The 24696-nt window shown below is 43.1% G+C and overlaps 1 protein-coding gene across 2 annotated transcripts in view; it reads right to left on the reverse strand.

The window, feature by feature from the left end:
- The window catches only part of LOC124789121 (slit homolog 2 protein), a 642438-nt gene that overhangs the window by 169701 nt on the left and 448041 nt on the right, over positions 1 to 24696 (reverse strand). For both annotated transcript variants that reach the window (XM_047256411.1, XM_047256410.1), the window contains one exon: positions 22175 to 22355. In XM_047256411.1, the coding sequence (XP_047112367.1) occupies positions 22175 to 22355 (181 nt within the window). The remainder of the gene's footprint in view (positions 1 to 22174; positions 22356 to 24696) is intronic.

Here is a 24696-nt window from a genome sequence, read left to right on the forward strand (position 1 = left end):
GACAATAAACAGATTAGACAAGAAGAGAATAGGAAGCTTTTGAAATGTGATGCCACAGAACAATGCTGAAGATTAGATGGGTAGATCACATAACTAATGACGAGGTAATGAACAGAATTGGGGGGAAGAGAAATTTGTAGTACAATGTGACTAGAAGATGGGATCGGTTGGTAGGACACATTCTAAAGCATCAAGGGATCACCAGTTTGGCACTAGAAGGAAACGTGCAGAGTAGAAATCGTAGAGGGAGACCAAGAGATGAATACAGTAAGCAGATTCAGAATTATGTAATTTGCAGTAGTTACTCGGAGATGATGAGGCTTGCACGGGATAGAGTAGCATGGAGTGCTGCATCAAACTAGTCTTTGGACTGAAGACCACAACAACAACAACAACAACAACAGCAACAAAAACGAAAGTTTTATTTCCGACAAACCTTTGCATAAAGTGCTACATTTTGTCCATTAATATGTCAACTTGGCATGAGTTTCCAACTCAAAATCAACATGTTTCTTAACAATAATTTTTGAAGATTAGACGATGACAGCAAAGCATCTCGAAACCGACTTCCTCCGTAGGTTGTATGTGGGTTTGCCTGTGTGTGTGTGTGTGTGTGTGTGTGTGTGTGTGTGTGTGTGTGTGTATGTGTGTGTGTGTGTGCTAGGGTATTTTTACTTTTCAGTCGCAGTTGAATTTTTATTATTCTATCATTTTTATCTACACTCGTTTCACAAAGCTTTATTACAAACCCTTAAGACCTTGACGTCATTGGGACCAAATTAACACACTATAATCATCATCATCATTTTGCTGAACAAGTCTGCATTTCCTTCTTCCATAGATCAGTTGAAGTTGCACTTCGATTACCAACCATTACTTCGCATTTACCTTTATTATACGGTTATTTGCGACTCCAATTTCTGTAAATATCCAACATAGTGATGTCTATCATTCCATACATGAACTACCGACTATCATAGCCTTTGTTGCAATATCTAATGGCTCACAGAACTTTGAACACACAAGATAATTTCGCACAATGTTCGATTCCATGGGAAAGATTGTGCCTGACGAACGTCATGTAATGCAGGACTGGAAGAGGATCAGCTCGGTAGTAATACCATCGGTGTTCATTATTGTAGATCTAGATTTCAGTAAATATTGATGGTATGTGAAACATTCTCGGTTTCCTTGCCGCGTCAACGCGGGATAAAATCTCGAGCTTTCGACGATAGCCTCCATCGTCATCGTCAGTAGCAATTTGACTGTCAGTTGCTCCTGTCGATGACGATGGGGATCTTATCCGGAATTGACGCGGCAAGAAAACCGAGAACGTTTTGCATATCGGTGCCGTCGCGAAAAACTTCGTTCTCAAATATTGTAGGTACCATCAGTGCGTTATAGTTAGTCACGTAGTCTCAACATAATCATAAAGACACATATTCCAGTTTAACGTAAGCAAGTACAAGCATTAGTTGGACAATATGTGTCGTAGTAATTACGTTGGATCTATACGACTACCTACAACGCAATGATAATGGCTGGAATTTTAAATGAAATCTAGATCTGCAATAAAAAAAGACACATTATATTACGGACGATGCTGGCCTGTCTGTCCTGAACTCCTCAATACTTCAATCGGGATGCTGAGAGTAGTAGTTCGGTTGGTTTTCTTGAAGTTCTGGGAATTGTTAATGAACTGAATGTTCCATCTCTAAGGACGTATTCAATATACGCAAAAGTTTAAACAGTGCGAAAAAGCAATTCATTTCACTCGAATCAATAAAACATATTATTGGTTGTCATTTTTATTTCATAAATTTCCTGTGACGACTGATTTCCATGAAACTTGTGGAGCCAAAAACAAATATTGTAACATGATCAGTAATGAGAGCGTAAAGAAGAAAACAAACACTATAACATAGGCACAGAAAAGTACGCAACGTCCCCGCATTTAGTTTGCTAGGGTGAGAGATACCTCAGTCTCCCACAGTGGACAGACTGCTATTTGCCGTATCAGTTCACTGCACGTGTACTGCCATTTGCCCGCTTTAGGATTAATGGAACCGTATTTCCTTCGGCGACACTGAAAATGGAAATACCGGAGTATTTTGGACTACACAGAAAGACTATCTCGGTAAATGTGTCTGACTGAGCCCAAAAATAGCTGCCACAACAGTCTGCCACTGCGCTGCTTCTGTAAATAGTTCCCCGGCGAAGGAATGTCGGAGTTGCTTCCATTACGCAGTCTTCACAAGACAGACCTACGACGTTGGCCATACGTTTGATAAAAGGAAGCAGCAGATTTCATATTTTTGTTTTTAAGTGAACTCAACGTTGGGATAACTGTGTTAGCTAAAGAGCCACTTAAATTTCATAATTATAAATATTTCTCATACCTGAACTGATCTTAAATGTATTGTATTGCAGCGATATAGTCTTTCTGTTTACAGTGTCCACGTTCCTAAATGTGCTAAAACTAAAGACCCGAAAAACAACATAACTTGGCTAAAATCTAATTCTCGAAGGAAGCCCAATGGGTGTACCTGTTTATTGTATACTGCATATCATCGTAATCATCGCGAGATCATAAACATATGGATACCACGCACGGCCTAATAGATTCACTACATTGTGCAGCCTTCTCTAGCTAAATTGCAGAGCTGGGACAGGGCACAATATTATGTGGAGGGGGGGGGGGCTGCAGGAAGGAAAAGACAGGGAAAGGAACTAAGGCGGAATAACTGGCGACGAGTGAAAATGTGTGCCGCGTCGGGACTTGAACGCAGGATCTCCTGCTTAATAGTCAATTGCGTTAACCACTGCACCACCCGGACACAGTGCTTACCGCAATTTCGCAGACTATCTCGGCATTCTCCCTGTCCGACTCACACTCCCATCTAGCTCTACCTATCCGTAGTCCCCCTCCATGTCCTCCATGCTCGCTAATTATAGATTCCCGCTGGAGGTGGAACTTAAATGTGCATGCACACTGAAGGTCGTGGATTGGTTCAAATGGCTCTGAGCACTATGCGACTTAACTTCTGAGGTCATCAGTCGCCTAGAACTTAGAACTAATTAAACCTAACTAACCTAAGGACATCACACACATCCATGCCCGAGGCAGGATTCGAACCTGCGACCGTAGCGGTCACGCGGTTCCAGACTGAAGCGCCTTTAACCGCACGGACACACCGGCCGGCGGTCGTGGATTCATTGCCCATCGAGGCGAATCGGTTACATATGAATGTGTGGAGTCTTTTCTTTTGGACATGTCCGGATGAATAGATATCATGCATTCACATACACTGAACCGCCAAAGAAACAGGTATATGCGTGTGTATTCACATACAGAGATATGCAAACAGGCAGATTACGGCGCAGCGGTCGGCAACGCCTATCTAAGACAAGTGGCTGGCGCAGTCGTTAGGTCGGTTACTGCTGCTGCAATGGCAGGTTATCGAGATTTAAGAGAGTTTGAACGTGGTGTTATAGTCGGCGCACGAGCGATGGAACACGCCGTCTCCGAGGTAGTCATGAAGTGGGGGTTATCCCGTACGACCATTTCACGAGTGTACCGTGAATATTCTGAAACTGGTAAAACATCAAATCTCCTACATCGCAGCAGCCGGAAAAAACCCTACAAGAAAGGGACCAACGAAGAATGAAGTGGATCTTTCAACGTACCAGAGTTTGGTCGTGTGCGGCTTGAGGCAACCTCATGAACCAATGGACCCTGCTAGTGGAAGCTCTGTCTGTAATGGTGTGCGGCGTGTGGAGTTGGAGTGATACCGGACTCACGTCTAGATACGACTCTGAATTGGTGACACCTACGTATGCATCCTGTCTAATCACCTGCATCCATTCATGTCCACTGTGCATTCCGACGGACTTGGGCAACTCCAGCAGGACAATGTCACACCTCACACGTCCACTATTGCTACAGAGTAGCTCCAGGAACACTTTTCTGAATTTAAGCACATCCGCTGGCCACCAAACTCCCCATACATGAACGTTATTCAGCATATCTGTGATGCCTTGCAACGTTCTGTTCAGGAGAGATCTCCACCCCCTCGTACTCTTACGGATTTATGGACAGCCCTGCAGGATCCATGGAGTCAATCCCATCCATCACTACTTCAGACATTAATCTAGTCCATGCCACGTCGTGTTGCTGCACATCTGCGTGCTCGGGGGGGGGGGGGGGGGGGGGGAGGGGTCCTACACGATATTAGGTAGGTGTACCAATTTCTTTGTCTCTTCAGTGTATAACAGTGCACAGTGATGATAACAGAGGTGTCAGTTTTCCTCAGATGTGAAGTTTCAGACTACTATGACCTATTGTCAAAACTGTTGAAAGTAATACAGACCATACCTCCATACTAGCTCAATAAGGGGCAGGCAGCAACCACATGAAGCTAGCGAAAATCTTACCTAGTTGGTTGTGAGCGTGAGAAGTGTGAGCAGCCGGCCGGTGTGGACGTGCGGTTCTAAGCGCTTCAGTTTGGAACCGCGTCTCCGCTACGGTCGCAGGTTCGAATCCTCCCTCGGTCATGGGTGTGTGATGTCCTTAGTTAGGTTTAAGTAGTTCTAAGTTCTAGGGGATTGATGACCTCAGAAGTTAAGTTCAATAGTGCTCAGAGCCATTTGAACCATTTGAAGTGTGAGCACGGGAACTGTCCAGTTGAAATAACATGTCTCCCTGACGTCTCAAGGCATCATCAGAATAGGGTGGATAAATTCTGTGGATCTTGTCTGTTAACGTTCCGTCAACAAAAATCAGTCATTAATGTTCACTGTAGCTTGAGGCATCCCAAATCATCATACTTGAAAATAGTTTTGCCTGTAGCACTTAGGTAATTGAAATTCCGCTGCTCCACACTGCATCCAAAAAAGTCATCACTGACGCTGTGACACAACCTGATATCATCAAAAGTAAATTTTGTGCTACTCTTTCATCGATTATTGTCTTTCACTACACAAGTGAAGGCAACCCGCAATGATGGGATACGAGAGGAAAGACTGCTGAGTGACACAGTTGCCCGTACCTTGTCTTTCAGTAAACGGTTCATTGTGGCAATGCGGGTGCAACATTGGTTGCCTGAGTCACCGCACAGTCACCAAAGGCTCCTTTTCTGGGCGTTTCCCGAACGATAAACTTTTTAATAACGCCACGAAGTACTTAGTTCTCCATTACATCTACATACATACTCCGCAAGCCACCTTTAGGTGCTTGGTATGCTTGGTAGAGGGTACCTTGTACCACTACTAGTCATTTCCTTTCCTATTCCGCTCGCAAAGAGAGAGAGAGAGGAAAAATGACTGTGTCTATCCCTCCGTATAGTCCCTAATTCCTCGTATCTTCGTGGTCCTTGCGAAAATGTATGTTAGCGGCAATAGAACCATTCTGCAGTCAGTTTCAAAAGCCGGTTCCCTAAATAATCTTAATAATGTTCCTCGAAAAGAACGTCGCCTTCCCTTCAGGTATTCGCATTGCGTTCCCGAAGCATCTCTGTAATACTCCCGTGTTGTTAGAACCTACCTGTAGTAGATCTGGCAGCCAGCCTTGAATTGGTTCGATGTCTTCCTTTAATCCGAACCTAGTCATCCACGTCAACCCACATATTTGTGCGTTTAGAGCTAGCTGCCATTCGTCACACCACCGAGGAATCTTGTCTAGTTCATCTTTTATCCACCTACAGTCGCTCAACCTCGACACCTTCCCCTGCACCCTAGCGTCATTAGCAAACAACTGCTTATTGCTGCCCATAAATATATCACTCTTCCTTGCGGCACCTCTCACAATATCCTTGTTTCTGATGAACACTCGCTTTCGAGGACAATGTTCTCGCTTCTGCTGCTTAAGAAGCCTTCGAGCCGTTCGTATATCGGGAACCTATTCTGTATTCTTGTACTTTCGTTAACAGACTGCAGTGGGGCAACGTGTGAAATGCCTTTTCATGTCTATCACTGTATTGTAGACGCTTGTCTTTCAGTGTTCGGCTCAAACACATAAACTGCTTTCGATAACGACATCCTGCGATTGTTTCCGTCGGTTTCAGTATCTTCTAAAACCGTCTTTCTTCTACTGCCACGCCGGTCTTCGACGTCAAAATCATCGTTCTTGAAGCGTTGAAACCATTCTCTGGTCGTTCTTCTACTAATAGGTGCCACACCATGGACCTCAACCGAACATTTCTTCATGTTAAAGCAGATAATTAAAACTTTTGGCAGATGATGAGAACTGGGCCCGTTCATTCGAGAATAACTTTTGATTCATTCACAAATCGACTAAAAGTTTTGACTGCTTTATGTTTAAAAATACCTAAGCTTATAGTACGACATTCAAATGGTTCAACTGCTCTGAGCACTATGGGACTTAACATCCGAGATCATCAGTCCCCTAGACTTAGGACGACTTTAACCTAACCAACCTAAGGACATCACACACATCCATGCCCGAGGCAGGATTCGAACCTGAGACCGTAGCAGCAGCGCGGTTCCGGACTGAAGCGCCGGCACTGAAGCAACCGTTCGGCCACAGCGGCCAGCAGTACGGCATTACCACCTGCACAACCACTTAACGCAAATTTTTTTTTCTATGTGTTTTTCCAGTTGATTTGTTAATTTTTACTGTAGAGAAGAGTTGATAGAGAAAAGTTAAAATTTAATGGCACTGATACTTGTATTTTGTTTCATACTGAATGTTACTTATCAAACGAGGGGCGTTCAATAATTAATGCATCACTTGTTTGCTGAAAGCAGGTCGGTTTTATTCAGGATTCCAATAGCCATGCTATTCTCCACTCCTCTGGCTGCAAAACGCTATTTTTCAATATAATCTCCGTTCAATGCGACGGGCTTGTGCACCCTACGTCTTGGTGCATCAGTAACCTCCCCATCATCCACGTGCTGCTTCCTGCTGAGTGCATTTTTCATTGGGCCAAACAAATGGAAGTCGGAAGGTGCGAGATCCAGGATGTTGGGTGCATGAGGAACAACAGTCCAAGGAAGTTTCGTGAGCTCCTGTCGGGTGCTTAGACTCATGTGAGGCCTTGCCTGTCATGGAGAGGGAGAAGTTCGTCTCAGTTCTTATCGCGTCCAACAAGGTGAAATCGTTTCTACAATTTACTGGGAGCTGATTGTTGTACCATGAGGCAGGACATCAAACGAAACAACCTCTTCAGAGTCCCAGAAGACCGTCCTCATTACTTTACCAGCTGAGGGTTGAGGGAAGTTTTTCTTCGGAGTGGAGATGGTGTGGCGCTACTCCGTGGATTTCCATTTCGTTTCCCGTTCGAAGTGGTAAACCCATATTTTATCATCTGTGACGATCTTCGAACAAGAATGGTCGCCGTCACCATCGTGACGCACAAGGAACCCCACACAGATAATCCTTCGTTGCTCTTTATGGTCTTCTGCTAAGGGGCGAGGAACCCAGCGAGCAACCTTTGAGTACCCCAGCTAGTGGACGAGTGTGTCAGCACTACCAAAAAAGACATCCAGTTGTGTAGAGGGGTGTTCGATGTTGATCCGTTGATCACTTCAAATGAGAGTGCCCGCACATTATAACGTTACTTTGCGGGCAGGCGTGTCAGTTAGCATCATATTAATTAAAATGGGGGATAAATAGACTTTATTTTGGAAGAATTAGAAAGGGGAAAGTAATACGAAACTTCAATAACTGCACAGTATTACTAAGAAGCAATATAATGAAAAGTAATGAAAAGCAAAGTAGCAAAGACCAAGCAGGACAGAAAGATATAGGGGCGCGTTTGTTTTTTAATACATATAAAATAACATGTAACACATTATTGAGCTCTCTACTTTCAGTTATCGCGATCGGGCTAGTCGATGAAAAAGTGGTACGTGACTGCGAAATTCGTTAAGAAGATTCTTTAAACTCTCTTCAAGCACGTTTAAAATACAGGGTGATTCAAAAAGAATACCACAACTTTAGAAATTTAAAACTCTGCAACGACAAAAGGCAGAGCTAAGCACTATCTGTCGGCGAATTAAGGAAGCTATAAAGTTTCATTTAGTTGTACATTTGTTCGCTTGGGGCGCTGTTGACTAGGCGTCAGCGTCAGTTGATGCTAAGATGGCGACCGCTCAACAGAAAGCTTTTTGTGTTATTGAGTACGGCAGAAGTGAATCGACGACAGTTGTTCAGCGTGTTTATACCAACGTTTAATACACCACATATGAGGAGGTTTAACACCATACTTCGTTCGAAATGCACGCATCCAGCAAGCATTTGTTCGCAGCCCGTGACAGAGCACTTCATCACTGGCCTCCAAGAAGCCCTGATCTTACCCCCTGCGGTTTTTTCTTATGGGGGTATGTTAAGGATATGGGGTTTCGGCCACCTCTCCCAGCCACCATTGATGATTTGAAACGAGAAATAACAACAGCTATCCAAACTGTTACACCTGATATGCTACAGAGAGTGTGGAACGAGTTGGAGTATCGGGTTGATATTGCTCGTGTGTCTGGACGGGGCCATATTGAACATCTCTGAACTTGTTTTTGAGTGAAAAAAACCTTTTTAAATACTCTTTGTAATGATGTATAACAGAAGGTTATATTATGTTTCTTTCATTAAATACACATTTTTAAAGTTGTGGTATTCTTTTTGAATCACCCTGTACATTACGTGTGACGATTCCGACAACATAATTCGAACTTTGTGTTAGCTGGGAAAAATACTCTTGGGAAACTACTATGGTTGTGGAACCCACGAAAGTTGTACGCGACGGAAAGCTACAGTTCACGTAATTCTGCATTTTACAAAATTGTGAAACGCGTGTGCGCGGAACATTAAGAGAATCTTATCCTTGGACGGTTGCGGGGGTAACTGATACAAACAACGCGCCAGCACAAAAATAGTTCGCTTACTAACTACCATATATTAATTAACGGGGACCTAAATTAGTAAAAACAGTGCATATACCGTTAAATTGAACCCTGCGTATGGAAGACAATCACATCGAACATTTCGAGAGCGAAGAATAGACATTTAAGTGCCGAATTGATAGCCTGGGTCGTGTCGATATTTGGACATTATTTGACACGCGTTATTCAGAACACGATATCGACCATTTTAATACTGAAAAGAAGGATGGGATCATGACCCCCAATCCCGATTCATATTTCATATTTACTTAGTGAAAAGGAATGTGTTAATAAACAAACTAGATTTCAATTTTATCCACGATTTTGGCTTCATTACGTAGTCTTGACTATATGGTAAACAATATCTGTGGAAGTTGTATGCAACCTATCGTCATAATATTTAGCCAACCAATATTGTGGGACGCGAAAAAATGTAAATGCAAGAAATTGTTCTTACAGCGGATATATAGTGTGAGTGCGACGAACTATATTGAGAAACTGAATATCCATTACGTACTTGCATGTTTATCTGCGAAAATGGTCCTTGTCGGTACCTTAGCATAGAGTTCGAATAGAATCGCTGGAACATTGCAAACCATTCAGATTAATCGGACATCTGAATACGCATAATGCTGGTACCACCAGGATGTGTTCTCTCTCCTCACCCCCGTGGCAGTAATTGAATTAAGAGTAAACCGGGAATAACATTTAAATCAATTGACGACCATTGAGCTAGCGTCACGAATTTTCAAACATCCACTGCCATGTATGAAGGCGAGTGACATCACGAGTACTGACGTCGATCGAGGGGTGTCGTCGTGATCGTATTGAATGACATTGAGCGGTCACAACATTCCAGTATTGCAGTAGTCGCAGCTGTGTATGGCAGACCAGCATGCCGGAGATCAGACAGGTGTGTATGGTCTTGTTGCAGTGATGACTTACAGCGGTTCTGCCAGCTGCCATTGTGGGTGGTCTTGCAGTTACTATCACGAAACATGTGCGGAACGCATATAGCACGGTAAAAAACAGTGCTACGTGAGCAGACGATCTGTCTTCAACGTCTCACCTGAAGACCAGGTGAAATATCCCGCTTGCTAGTAAACGACTATCGGTTGCACTCCATAAACATCATTGTGTAGCCAGTACGACGAAGAAAACTGATGATTCGCACCTTATAGTTCTCAAACGTGCCTGCCATAAAACCAGCACGAGGTTCCAGGCTCATTTCAGTGGCGCCACACGCAGACGGGCCAGATGGCAGCATCGCAGTGTACTCGGGTGATCTATTAGCGGAGAGAGAAGTTACGGAGGAGAGAGGGGTGCCGACGACGCAGACGCCTTCCGGGAATTAGGGCGAAAATATTTCCGCTCGTCTCGTCTGGCGGCGCTCCGTAATTCACCGCCCCTGGGGAGTTAATCCGGCGGCTTTATCGCCGCTGCTTGGCGACGTGACGACCGTAAACGCGGGCCACCCCTCTCCTTTCCGTGCCTCGGCTCACGGCTTTACGGCCGCTTCCTCGGCAATGGCTCCCGACCACACACACTGCTGAGACAGCCCGCTAATCCACATGGCGCACTCTTCGCACCTGCGCTCACTACCGACTCAGCAGCCAGCCGTCGGAAGCAGTGGTCTGGCGCTGGAGCGAGGGAAGGCGATTCAGTTCCTTGTGGCGAAGGACGCTTTTCTGTTCGGGATCTGACAGGCATAGGGAATGGTAATTCTCTATTCCCGTCTACGTCTACATCGACACTGATATCTGGTGTCTGTTCTGTTGGATAGGTTCGACAGAACAACAGATACTACACACACACACACACACACACACACACACACACACACACACACACACACATACACATTATGTATATATAGATACCTACACTGAAGCGCCAAAGAAACTGGTATAGACACGCGTATTCAAATAAAGAGATATATAAACAGACAGAATACGGCACGGCGGTCGGCAACTTCTATATAAGACAACAGGTCTCTGCCACAGTTGTATTACCGGTAACTGCTGCTAGCAATGAAGAGGAGATATTCCCGTACGACCATTTCAGGAGTGTACCGTGAATATCAATAATCTGGTAATAGATCAAATCTCCGACATCGCTGCGGCCGGAAAAAGATCCTGCAATAACGGGACCAATGACGGCTGAAGGGAATAAACTTGATAGAAGTGCAACCCTTCCGCAAATTGCTGCAGATTTCAACTCTGGGCCATCAACAAATGCCAGCGTGCAAACCATTCAATGAAACATCATCGAATTGGGTTTTCGGAGCTGAAGGCTCACTCGCGTACTTTTGATAATTGCATTACACAAAGCCTTACACCTCACCTGGGCCTGTCAACACTGACATTGGACTGTAGATGACTGGAAACATGTTGCCTGATCAGACGAATCTCGTGTACAGGTATGGGGACAGCCTCATGAACCCGTGGACCCTGCATATATATATATATATATATATATATATATATATATATATATATATATATGGACTGTTCAAGCTGGTGGAGGCTCTGTAATGGTGCGGGGCGTGTGTGGTTGGAGTAAGATGGGGCCCCTGACACGTCTAGATACCACTATGTCAGGTGACACGTACGTGAGCATTCTCTCTGATCCATTCATGTCCATTGTTCATTCTGTCGGACTTGGGCAATTCCAGCAGGACACTGCGACACATGTCTAGAATGGCTACAGATTGGCGCCAGGAACACTCTTCTGAGTTTAAACACTTCCGTTGGCCACTAAACTCCCTACATGAACATAATTGAGCCTGTCTGGGATGTCTTGCAATGTGATATTCAGAAGAAATCTGCATCTCCTCGTACTCTTACGGATTTATGGATTTATGGACAGCCCTGAAGGATTCATGGTGTCAATTCCCTACAGCATTACTTCAGACATCAGTCGAGTCCATGCCATATCGTGCTGTGGCACTGTTGCGAGTGCGTGCTCGCGGGGATCCTACACAATATTAGGCAGGCGTACCGTTTTCTCTGGCTCTTCTATATGTGTGTATGAGAGAACTGATCTCTCCCCCCTCCCCCCTCCCCCCTCCCCCCCCCCCCCCACGCATATGCACACGCACACATTATATAGATGGGGTGTATCTCAAATGAATGTAGAAAATGAGAGGGCTGATAGAGTGGGTCAGAACATGCATATTTCACATAGCAACACATGTCCATATACCTTAGTGTACGGCGGTCGGTGTCGTTGAACAGCATCCGACTCAGCCAACAGGGTAGGAACGTAGCATGCCAACTTTGAAATCTTATCAAGACTGAATGAATATTTGTGTACATTTTCTCATATATTACTTCATTACAGCTTACTGTCAATATTCTTTACCATGTCATTAGCATACGAGGGCTACATTTTTTCAAGGTCTGCTGTGTCACGAAATTAAAATCACAGCGAAAACCTGATGAACGTTTCTCGAGATCTGCTGTGCAGTGTCTCTAGTATGCCTGTGGATCGCGTCTAGTCGCACTTTTCAATTCTGAGCGCACACTGATCACATAAAGGTGCCAATAACAACTGTGAAGTGCATGCTGTTATTCGATTTCTTCATACTGAGGGGTTCTGTCTGATTTCATGCAGCCCACATAACGGAACTGTAATGCGTGACAACAGTATGCGGAAATCGTGCAGGAACTTTGTAGCACGATGTACAGATGTCCGTTAAACACGTGGTAAGGAAAGGAAGCGAGTGTCAACCGATGATCTTGTTCAGCGAGTAGATTAGGCGATTGGAGGAAATGAGGCATTGCCTTCTTCGTGTCAATGCTGCAGATGTTGCAAATAAAACATTTTTGATTTTTTCCCATAGGATCTTTAAAGAAAGAGAAGTAGCCCTCATACATTATGGATAGCAAGGGTCAACACACTTCGCTAGGGCACGCCAAGACTAATGAATGGTAGAGGCTCTAGCATTTGACGCTGTACGTGAATAACTGCAACGTATTGCGCATACGTAGAAAAAGAAAGATACTACTGAACAATTACGCAATTGATCAGAAACTGCTAGAAAGAGTTATCTACAGTGAAATATCTAGAAGTAACTACCCAGGGCGACCTTAAGTGGAATGACCACATAAAATTAACAGTACGAAAAGCAGATGCCAGACTGGGATTGTTAAGCAGAAACTTGAGGTAATGCAACAAATCCACGAAAGAAGTGGCTTATAAGGCGCTTGTTCACTGGTTCTTAAATATTGTTCATCAGTCTGGGGATCCTTGCGCTGTAGGACTGATAGAAGAGGTAGAGAAGGTCCAACGAAGAGCGACGCATTTCGGCACCGGCTCCTTTAGTCGTCGCGAGAGCGTTGAAGAGGTGTTTAACAAATTCCATTGGCAGATGTTGCAAGAGTGGCGTTGCGCTTCACGAAGAGATTTACTACGGTACCGTATCGAAATTTCAAGAGAGCATTTTGCGGGATAACGTATTACTTATGATCTTTTCTTCATGTGGTGTCACATTTTTTGAAAGAAATTCGGGCCGTTTCATTGTTAGTTGTTCATTTATTTTACACGATCATGATTTCGGCATTTGCACCCATTCATAAGAGCCTGTTGAAGTGGCCTGTCCGTGACATGACATCGTCGAAATACATATTTCTGGTCTTATTGTCGCATTACAAGATACGAGTACATATGGAAAATACATAATATGTCTGACATTGCACACAGAGAGAAACCATTAACACAAAGTATGGCGTATTTCACAGTTAATATATCACTGTGACCATTCATCACTTATGTTCATCAACTGACGGCACGAGGATGCACAAGTCAATGGAAACCAAAGGCAAAGGAAACCACTACGTTAAAGGCAAGTAACGTGTATCCACAGGACATGTGGCCTGTAACCGGGGAAGTGTCATGATGATCCCTCCACTGGCAAAAAATTCCAGACTAATCCCCCCTTCGGATCTCCCGGAGGGGAAAAAGATTGAATAACTAACGAAAGGATAACGTACTACGAATTTGGACGTGAAATGTCAGAAGTTTGAACGAAGTAGGGAAGCTTAAAAATCTGAAAAGGAAATTCAAAGGCCCGATCTAGATACAGTGGGAGTCAGTGAGGTAAAATGGAAAGAAGGCAAGGATTTCTGGTCAGCTGAGTATAGGGTGATACCAACATTAGCAAAATATGGTATAACTGGAGTAGGATTCGTTTTTAATAGGAATGTAAGGAAGAGAGTGAGTTACTGTGAGCAATTGAGCGATAGGGCTTTTCTTAGCAGAATCGACAGGAAACCAACACCGACAACAATAGTTCACGTATACATGCTGACGGCAAAAGAAGATGAAGGAATAGAGAAAACATCTGTGGATGTTCAACGGCTAATTCAGTTCATAAAGGGAGATGAAAACCTAATGGTCATGGGGGTTTGGGATGCAATTGTAGGGGAAGTAGTAGAAGAAAGGGTTACGAGAGACTATGGACTTCGTGGTAGGAATGAGAGAGGAGGAAGACTAATGGAGCTCTGCAATACATTTCACACAGTAATAGTGAATACTCTGTTCAAAAATCAGAAGAGGGATGTGTATAGCTGGAAAAGGCCAGAGATACGGTAAAATTTTAGATAGATTACTTCATGGTCAATTAGAGAACCGGATTCATATTTTGGATTGTAAGGCATATCCAGGAGCAAATACAGACTCAGAACAAACTTTTGCAATGAGGAAGAGGAGGCTGAAAATTAAAGAAACTAGCCAGGAAGAAACAATGTGTAAGAAGTGAGATACAGAAATACTTAGGAAAGAACAGATACGCTTGATGTTCTGTGAGGATATAGATACAGCGATAAAGAATAGCCCAGCTGCCAGTTCAGCTGAAGAGGAATGGACATCTACAAAACTGGCAATCACAGAACTTGGAAAGAAAACTATAGGTGTAAGGAAGATACCGCGGAAACTATGAGTAACAGAAGTAATACTTCAGCTGATCGACGAAAGAAGAAAATGCTTAAGTTTTCAAGGAATTTCAGGAAAACAGGAATATAAGTAATTTAGGAACAAAATAGTAAGTTAAAGGAAGCTAAGGCAAAACTGCCTCATAAAAAATGTAAATAAAGCGAAGAGGAAACAAGTGGCGGAAGGACGGACTCAGCATATACAGAAGTCAAACCAGTCTTCGGCGTAATTAAAAGCAAGGGCAGTAACATTAAGAACGCTAAGGGAGTTCAACTGTTAAATGCACAAGAGAGAGCAGATAAGTGGAAAGAGTGCACTAAAGGTCTCTACTACTGGGAAGACTTGTCTGATGGCGTAAAAGAAGATGAAACAGGAGTCGATAGTAAGAGATATGGGATCCAGTATTAGCATCAGAATTTAAAAGTGCTTTTGATGACTTAAGGTGAAATAAGGCAGAAGGGGCAGATGACATTCCACTGGAATTTCTAAAATCATTGGAGAAAGTAGCAATAAAATTTCTCTTCACGTTCGTTTATAATAGTATGAGCCTGGCGGTATACCATAAGACTTTCGGAAAAATATCGTCGATGCAATTCCGAATACAGCAAGAGCCAACAAGTGTTAGAATTATCGCACAATGAGCTTAACAGCTCATGCATCCAAGTTGCTGACGCGAATAATATACAGAATGGAAAACAAAATCTATTAGTTGACGGTCACTTTGGCTTTAGGAAACGTAAAGGCACCAAAGGGGTGTTCCGACGTTGCTGTTGATAATGTAAGCGAAACTGAAGACAAATCGAGACACTTTCACTTGATTTGTCGCCATGGTAAAAGCGTTCGATTCAAATGGCTCAAATGGCTCTAAGTACTACGGGACTTAACATCTGAGGTCATCAGTCCCATAGACTTAGAACTACTTAAAGTAGCCTAAGGACATCACACACATCCATGCCCGAGGCAGGATTCGAACCTGCGACCGTATCAGCAGCACGGTTCCGGACTGAAGCACCTAGAACCACTGGGGCACAGGGGCCGGCTGAAGCGTTCGACAATGTAAAATAGTGGAAGATGTTCGAAACTGTGAGAAAAGTAGGCATACCCTATAGGGAAAGATGAGTAATATACAACACGCAGGAGAACCAAGAGGGAACAATAAGACTGGAAGACCCTGAAAGGAGTGCTCGGATGTATGGCAGAGAAGCAATGACGGAAATAAAAGAAAGGTTCAAGAGAGGAATTAAAAATTAGAGTGAAAGAATATCAACGATAAGATTCGCCGGTGACATTGCTAATCCTCAGTGAAAGTGAAGTAGAATTACAGGATGTGTTGAACAGTATGAACAGTTTAATGATTCAGAATATGGATAGAGCGAAGAAAGACGAAAGTAATGAGAAGTAGCAAAAACTTAGATCCGAATTGGGAATCACGAAGTAGACGAAGTTAAGGAATTCTGCTACCTAGGCAGCAAAATAACCCATGACGAACGGAGCAAGGAGGACATAAAACGCAGACTAATAATGGCAAAAAGAGCGTTCCTGGCCAACGGAAGTCTGCTAGTGTCAAACATAGGCCTCAGTTTCAGGAAGAAATTCCAGAGAATGTACGTTTGGAGCACAGCATTGTATGATAGCGATAAATGGATCGTGGGAAAACTGGAACAGAAGAGAATAGAAGCCTATGAGATATGGTGCAACAGAGGAATGTTGAAGATTGTGTGGACCGATAAGCAACGAATGAGGAGGTTGTGCGCAATATCGGCGAGGAAAGGAAGGCGTGAAAAACACTGACAAGAAGAAGGGGCATGATGGTAGAGCATGTGTTACGACATTACCAAATAACTTCCATGTCATTAGAGGGAGTTGTAGAGTGTACAAAGTGCAGAGGCAGAGGGAATTGGAAATAAATGAGGACGTAGTGGTAATTGCTGTTCTGAAATGGAATGTTTGGCACAGGAGAGGAATTCGTGGCGGGCCGCATCTAACCAGTGTACATCAAATTGTGCACACTCTAGTACTGCGACGCCGCGATATCAAGCTCCCGACGACAGCTGCGATTTTACAGGCGTCTTACTGCCGGGAACAAATAGATGACCGATAAGAAGACATTATTTTCAACTCAGAGTCATCAGACACCAGCACGGTGCGGCATCGTCGCCAAATTATCTCGGAAACCTGCAACCACGTGACGTACACCCAAAGCAGATGTTTTTTCAAACGGACTGTTGCGTAGGATCTGTCTCTGAATTGCGACACTTGTGCTTATGTGGTTTCTGCTTAAAATATAACGTTGCTCCACATGTGATATATCCTAGATAGACAATGCTCTTTCGAATTGTAGCGACAGTAACAATATACATTTCTGGTTTTTGCTCCGTATCCATCCTGCAGTTTTTCTTTTCATTTGTAAAATAATAATCACACATCCTTTCATTTATTCAATGAATTTGCCCCGTGTCACAGATTCACGTAGGAAGTAGTTTAAATTGTGAAGTGGATAGATTTGCAAACTACCATTATATGGCGTGTACGGTAATTTATGATAAGTGTGCTTGGCACTGACTGATCGAGAAATACAGCAAGTGCTGCATTCAAATCTGACAACTGTTCTACATGTGTTTGTTTACAGTATTACGCTAGTTACATGGGTTGGACGCGTCAGTGTATTTCGGGTGACTGAGTGTATTTCTGGGTGTATGCATATTTATTATTCGACAACATTCGTTGCATATTGGAGCTCCTATATACTTGCGTGCACTGTACGTAACGTCAGGAAGTGATGGTTATATCGGCTTGGGTGCAGATACTGGACGAGTATAAGAGTACAGCTTTATTGATTTTGATTATGACAGAAAATTTAATTTTATTCATTTAACCTCAGAATCTCACACGTGGAATTAATCATTCTTGATTAACAAACTCAAGTTCATTCAGTGTTACATAACGACACTCGCCCCTCATGCCACCAAGTGACTAAGCGGTCATTTACACTATTTTAAATCTAGTTCAGCCGTCCCATTGTTTTATATGCTCCCTTCAGCACGATGATAACTACTCCGCGATGCTCCAACAGATTATTCACTGACGTGCCCTTTTCTAGTAACGGTTTCATTAACTATTTTCTTCGCTTATCCTTTATAGGATCTCTTAATTTCGTACATTATGCGGCCACCTTATTATTTAAATTTTTTTAAATAACAATACATTTTGATTCCTTCTTGTTTATTGCTTCCTGTATTTTCGTGGTCCATACTTTGCTTCCATTCAGTGCTGTGCTCAAGACGATCAGATTAAATCTAGAAAAGAATCAGAACTACGTAGCTATATCAGTATTTTGTGAAGCCTTCACGCAACATCGAATCAAATGTTACTTGATCGTGTCACTAAAAAGGGTCAATTCTTATAGATATAGCTGACATCAAAGGTACTGTGTATTAAGAAATGGACGAGCGTCACGAGTAAGTCGTAGGGCGAAGAACTATGAGACATGTACAACGAGTCTGACTTAGGATACAATGGTAGGTCAATGACGATACGGTATCCGATATAACTAAGAGCATGTCTTGAAGTTTCATGAAAATGATAAAACTATGGTACCGCCAGGGCTGTAAGCTGTTAATGAGAATGCAGAGTTATTGGTACATCATGACTGGCACATTTTGGCGTTTTTCAGGTGATACGAGGATCCCGCCAAATATACCAGCTGGCGTTATCTTCGGAAACACGGCACATCGCGTGTCTACAACGCATATCAGTTCGCACTCGGTCTGTAATCTGACTGGATTGCCACTTTTCAGTGACACATTCAAGGTATTATTTGATTCTGAGCTGTGTGGAAGCTTCCAAAAATGCTGATTTAGGCACGTAATTCTGTTTTTCTCCATATTTACTTTTAATCTTTTCAGGTTAAATTCAGAGTTTTTATGATTCTTTTATGCTGTTTCTCACATAAAATACCTAAGTGTATAAAGCAGCACGTTGGCCAAATGTTTCAATCTAAAGAAATCATAACTCCCCAAAAATTTTTGTCCCAATTTTCATAGCCAAATGAAGAATGGTAAATGAACAAATGTACCGTCGTGAAGTGCAGTATTGAAAAAAAAAAGTTTTAATTTGCTGGAATATGTCAGGAAAATTAAGCAAAACTTCATTTGTGATTTAGAGGAAAATGGAAATATTTTTCGAACGGCTGCTGTTACCTTAGTAAATGAAATGTCAAAAGGTTCATCACTTCAAGGCTCAGCTGTTTTACGCATAGAAAGTTTCACTGGTATTATAATTGACGGTCAAAATGGGTTCGTTCGAATCAGGTACTAAATTCAGGATATTACGAGAACATAAGGCTCTAGGGAAGAGAGTCTGTAAACTTTTTTATGGTAATGCCTCACTATTGTTGCAGCTCTTTTGATGACTATCATTTATTCTGCAGCCGTTAACATTTCATAGTCGAAGGGTGCCAACAGGGACCTTCTTATGCTGCCTCGACTACAGAATACCTCAAGCATCAAACGAGGTGCATAAAAGGAAGCCGACCACAAAAGAAGCTTGATAAACTTGGAAGATCCTTCAGGAACATTGAAGGCAGAGACGTCTGATTCTGATGAAGACAGAACCATGATTGAAAACCCCGTTCTTTAAGTGAATAAATAATTCCAACCACCAGTCAATGATGACGTATTCGAAGAACAAAACTTGAAAATAAAAAGAAATTTATTTATAAAAGTCATATGTTTACTGAAACGATATTTCTAAAACTAAGAAATAAAACAGATTAGAGTCATATTTGACCTGCCTTTGAACGAAGTTCGAAATCATGCACACCAAATTAAATGCCAAGATAACGTAAAGTCCGTTGTTTAGTAGTTTAGAATCTGTTAAATTTAAATGTCGTGTGACGAGGGCCTCCCGGCGGGTAGACCGTTGACCGGGTGCAAGTCTTTCGATTTGACGCCACTTCGGTGACTTGCGCGCTGATGGGGATGAAATGATGATGATTAGGGCAACGCAACACCTAGTCCTTGAGCGAACAAAATCTCCTACCCACCCGGGGATCGAACCCGGGCTCTTAGGATTGACATTCTGTCGCGATGACCACTTTTTTTTTTAATTCCATTTTGTTCGTTTTCGTTCGTTTCATCTGTTCGGGGCGGACGTCGCAAGACAGCCGTTTTAGTTCGTCGTTAATCCGTTAACTCAGTTTTTTTTTTTATTACAGAGGGCAGCTAACCCTCTGACCGAACACGCTGAGCTACCATGCCGGCTCCACTCGGCTACCGGGGGCGGACATAGAATCTGTTAATTTTGAAGAATGATAGCTTCCATTCCGACTACATACGAGTTAATCGGGGCCTGCCGGCGCGATTTCATCTTCACGAATGACGTCATCTGGATGCTGTACCTAAGAGTGGAGGTTAGCACACCGCTCTCCCAGCCAATGTCCGTTTAGCATATCGTGTGCTAGTACGTACCTCCCACTCAGGTAACTCCTCAACTGGTATCACCCCGTTCCAGTCCTCTCATCATAAAAATATCTCTGACAGTACCGGGGATCGAACCCAGGTTCTGCATGGCAGCCAGCCAGTCTGAACAGACAACTACGGAGGTAGACAACTTTATTGAGTGCTACGGTAAAAATAGTGAACGTTAATAAAAGTGACAAATGCAGGGACGGATCCTGACTGGAAATGGAGGAAAAAATGTCCTACGTACACGTATCCGGAAATGAACTGACGAATGACAGTTCCTTTGACCACGGGCCTTGTGTTCCCTGTGTGTGGCAGACTGTGTGATTGACGCAGCGTACTGTAAGCAGCAAAATGGTCCCGTATTCATTTCGAGAACAAGTCGAGATGGTGTTTGTATACAGCCAGACAGATGGAAACGGTCGAGAAGCAGCACCGATATAAGTACTCTCACAGACGTCACCCACATAACACTATATTTCAAGCCCTTTTCGGGCGTTTGTGTGATGATGGTTCCTTTCAGACAGTCGAACGTGCAGGGAAGTGCGGACTGCGTGTACAACAGATTTGGAGAACCGGTTGTACAGGATATTGAGATGACCTGTAGTACAATTCCCATATTTAGTGTAAGGACAGTCCGCCGCCTCCTTGCACTTTCTTCTGTCTGAATGGACCCATCATCACACAAACTCTCGAAAAGGGCTTGAAATGTAGTGTTATGTGGTTGGTGTCTGTGAGAATACGTATTTTGACATAGCCGTGCTGCCGCTCGACCGTTTCGTCGGCTTGACCGTACACAGACACCATTTAGGCTTGTCCCCGACATGAATACGAGACCATTCTGCTGCTTACAGTACCCTGCGTCAATCACATAGCTTACAACACACAAGGAACACACGGCACGTGGTCAGAGGAACTATCATTCGTCAGCGCCATCCACAGTGGCAACGATCCATTTCAGGACACACGTTCATAGGATCTTTCTTCCTTCATTTCCAGTCGGTAATATGTCCCTTCAGTTTGTCGGTTTTATAAATGTTCCTCCTGTATTTGTGTGATGGACAATGTAAACCGTGCCGTCTACTGTTGGGTGATCTTGGCATATTTCTATCATTTCCGCCTGAAGGTGTAAAAACCTCCTACAATCTTTCACCCTAAATTTTTTTTAACAGAGAATCGTTCAAACATCAGGAAAGAGAATCTACATTCTCGGTCGATACCTCATACATACAGGATGCATTAAGTATCATACTAAGGCACCTCAAATGTTTCTCCTAACCCACTTTTGTTTCCTGTAGGCAAATAATTTCACCAAACATTTGAGTGGTTTTTAAATTGTTTCAGATTGTCATCAAAAGTGCTGTAAATAACATAATTCTTCCGCTTCACCATTCTTTAACACTATTCAATAGTAGTTTGAAAAAAATATTAAAATTTTTTCCATGTTTAAGGACAATCATAATTTATCAGCACTATGCAGAGAGGAATATTGAGCAACACGATATCACATACAATAGCACACGAGACTTCATGACTTATATTCATGTACTATATAAGACTAAGTTGGTTTGGCAGATACTGAGATGCATTAAACACGTGGTTGCCGAAATTGCAGGTGATCCGAATGCTTCTCATGTCGCAAGATGAAAACGTGAAAAAGTGGAGAATGGAAATTCGAAATTGCTTTCGTACTCCTTCTACGTTCGTATCTGCTACGAGAATCTGCTGCAGATAAAATATTTTCTGATAAATAGCAGGACTGTCTTCAGTATAATCTTCTTTTGTTGGAGAACTCTGAAAATTTGTCAGTTTGACACAAAGATATACTGTCTGTCTCATAAGAATCGAAACGAAATTGACAAAGCTCTGAATTGTATACTCACTCGTTCTTCTGCAGGTTCAGGAATGTGATGGTGTCACCAAAGCCCAAGAAAGCGTCGTCAGAGATGGAGCTGATGTTGTTGGCGCGGAGGTCCAAGTGGCGGAGGCGATGCAAGCGACGCAGAGCTTCGCTGGGCACCGTGTGAATGTTGTTGTCCCCCAGGCGCAGGTACTGCAGGTTCTCTGCAACAGAAAACGGACAATAACATCACGTGGAGATTGTTTACCTCCCAGTGGCGTGTGGTGAACGTTTCTCGGAAATAAAAGGGCGATGTATGTATGTTGTTGCCTCTCACACAAAGGTAGTCTACGGTCTCTGTGAAACGGAGCGTAACGCACAGAAATATTCATGTCTAAGATGGAAGTACTAGACGCACTCTGCAGAACAACATGAATAATGTCAATATCGTTGGATCCCAAGCACAAGTAGTACAATGTCTATGCAAAAGGAAAGTGTGAATATTGTTGTCTTCCAGGTACAGGTTATATAAGAGGTAGCCAGCGGACACGATATGATATACTTCTTGCTCCATAGACTTATACTGAAGACACACCCAGTCATGTAGGGCATATCATAAAGCGGGAATACATAATACATATTTGTACAAAAAGACTGATAAATGCGCGTAAGTCTCACGCTTTTAGGGTTGCATACAAACTTAATTATGTGTGTAGGTAATTCATCTATAGGTTTTGATGAGTGAATTTGCGAGTATCAAAATATGTGCCACTAAAGATCGTACCTTTTGACTGGATTGACTTAGAAGGTTGAGTGTTTTACACTACGAACGGACCGTACACCTTAAAATGTGATATGTATTTCAACTTCCTGAGGAAAAGGTGTCTCTTTATTACACTGACTTATTGACTTACACTGAAGCGCCAAAGAAACTGATATAAGCATGGCTATTCAAATACAGAGATCTGTAAATAGGCAGAATACGACGCTGTGGTCGGCAAGGCCTGTATAAGACAACAAGATCAATTACTGCTGCTACAATCTTGATGATTTCAGTGACTCTGAACGTGATGTTACAATCGGCGCACGAGTCATGAGACACAGCATCTCCGAGATAGCGATGAAGAGGGGACTTTCCCGTACGACCATTTCACGAATGTACCGTGAATACTAGGAATCCGGTAAACATCAAATCTCCGACATTGATGCGGCTGGAAAAAGATCCTGCAAGAACGGGAATAACGACGACTGAATTGAATTGTTCAACCCGACAGAAGTATAACCCTTCCGAAAATTGTAGCAGATTTCAGTGCTGGTCTATCAGCAAGTGTCAGCGTGCGAACCATTCAACGAAACGTTAACGATATGGGCTTTCGGAGCCGAAGGCTCACTCGTGCACCCACGATGACTGCACGACGCAAAGCTTTACGCCTCGCCTGGACCCGTCAACACCAACATTGGACTTTCGATGACTGGGAACCAGTTGTCTGGTCGGACGAGTATCGTTTCAAATTGTATCGAGCGGATGGACGTATTCGGGTATGGAGACAACCTCATGAATCCATGAAACCTGCATGTCAGCAGGGGACTGTTCAAGCTGGTGGAGGCTGTGTGGCGCCTTGTCACGGACTGCACGGCCCCTTCCGCCGACGATTCGAGTCCTCCCCGGGCATGGGTGTGTGTATTGTTCTTAGCATAAGTTAGTTTAACTAGTGTGTAAGTCTAAGGACCGATGACCTGAGTAGTTTGATCCCTTAGGAACTTACACACATTTGAACATTTTTTGGAGGCTCTTACGGATTTATGGCCAGCCCTGCAGGATTCATGGTGTTAGTACCCTCCAACACTGTTTCAGACATTAGTCGAGTCCACGCCAAGTCGTGTTGCGGCTATTCTGTGTGCTTGCAGGGGCCCTACACGACATTAGATAGGTGTACCACTTTCTTTGGCTCTTCAGTGTAGAAGCTTGAATTTTATATGCCACCTAGGGACCGTAGAGGTTATTAACTGATACATATTTCAACTTGATACCTCTGCCCATTCCTGAGGGAAGGGTGTTTTCACAGACGGCCATATCTTTTCATTGCACTGAGTTAGAAGCTTGAATTGATTCCGCTACCAAGAGGCCGTAGACAGTATTTGAAGTATCTGTCTCTGTTCCTGAGAAACTGACAACCAAGTGCTCCTATAAGGTCTCCGTTTTTACCGATTGAGGTACAGAACCCTAAAACGACATGTCCTAATGTCCCTTCCACATATCCTATGTTAAATGGTCGTCATGGATGTATAATGGGTCAATTTCATTCTATAGGTAATAACAAACTTAAGTCAAAAGTGTTAACGGATAATATACTAGGGTGCACATGCTACATTTTAGTCTCTTGTAGCCACACAACATCAAACAGAAAGCAGTTCGCAGTATTTATTTACACTGATCACATTACTGTACTGAAGATGTGCAGGAGTCAGATTTTATGTGATACTGACATTATTTTATATTGCTAATGATATGTACATCACTCTGCTCCGCTAATAAATTCGTCAGTGCAGTAGAAGGAGTTGGCC

Source organism: Schistocerca piceifrons, chromosome 3, assembly GCF_021461385.2.
Source record: "Schistocerca piceifrons isolate TAMUIC-IGC-003096 chromosome 3, iqSchPice1.1, whole genome shotgun sequence".
Taxonomy (NCBI): Eukaryota; Metazoa; Arthropoda; class Insecta; order Orthoptera; family Acrididae; genus Schistocerca; species Schistocerca piceifrons.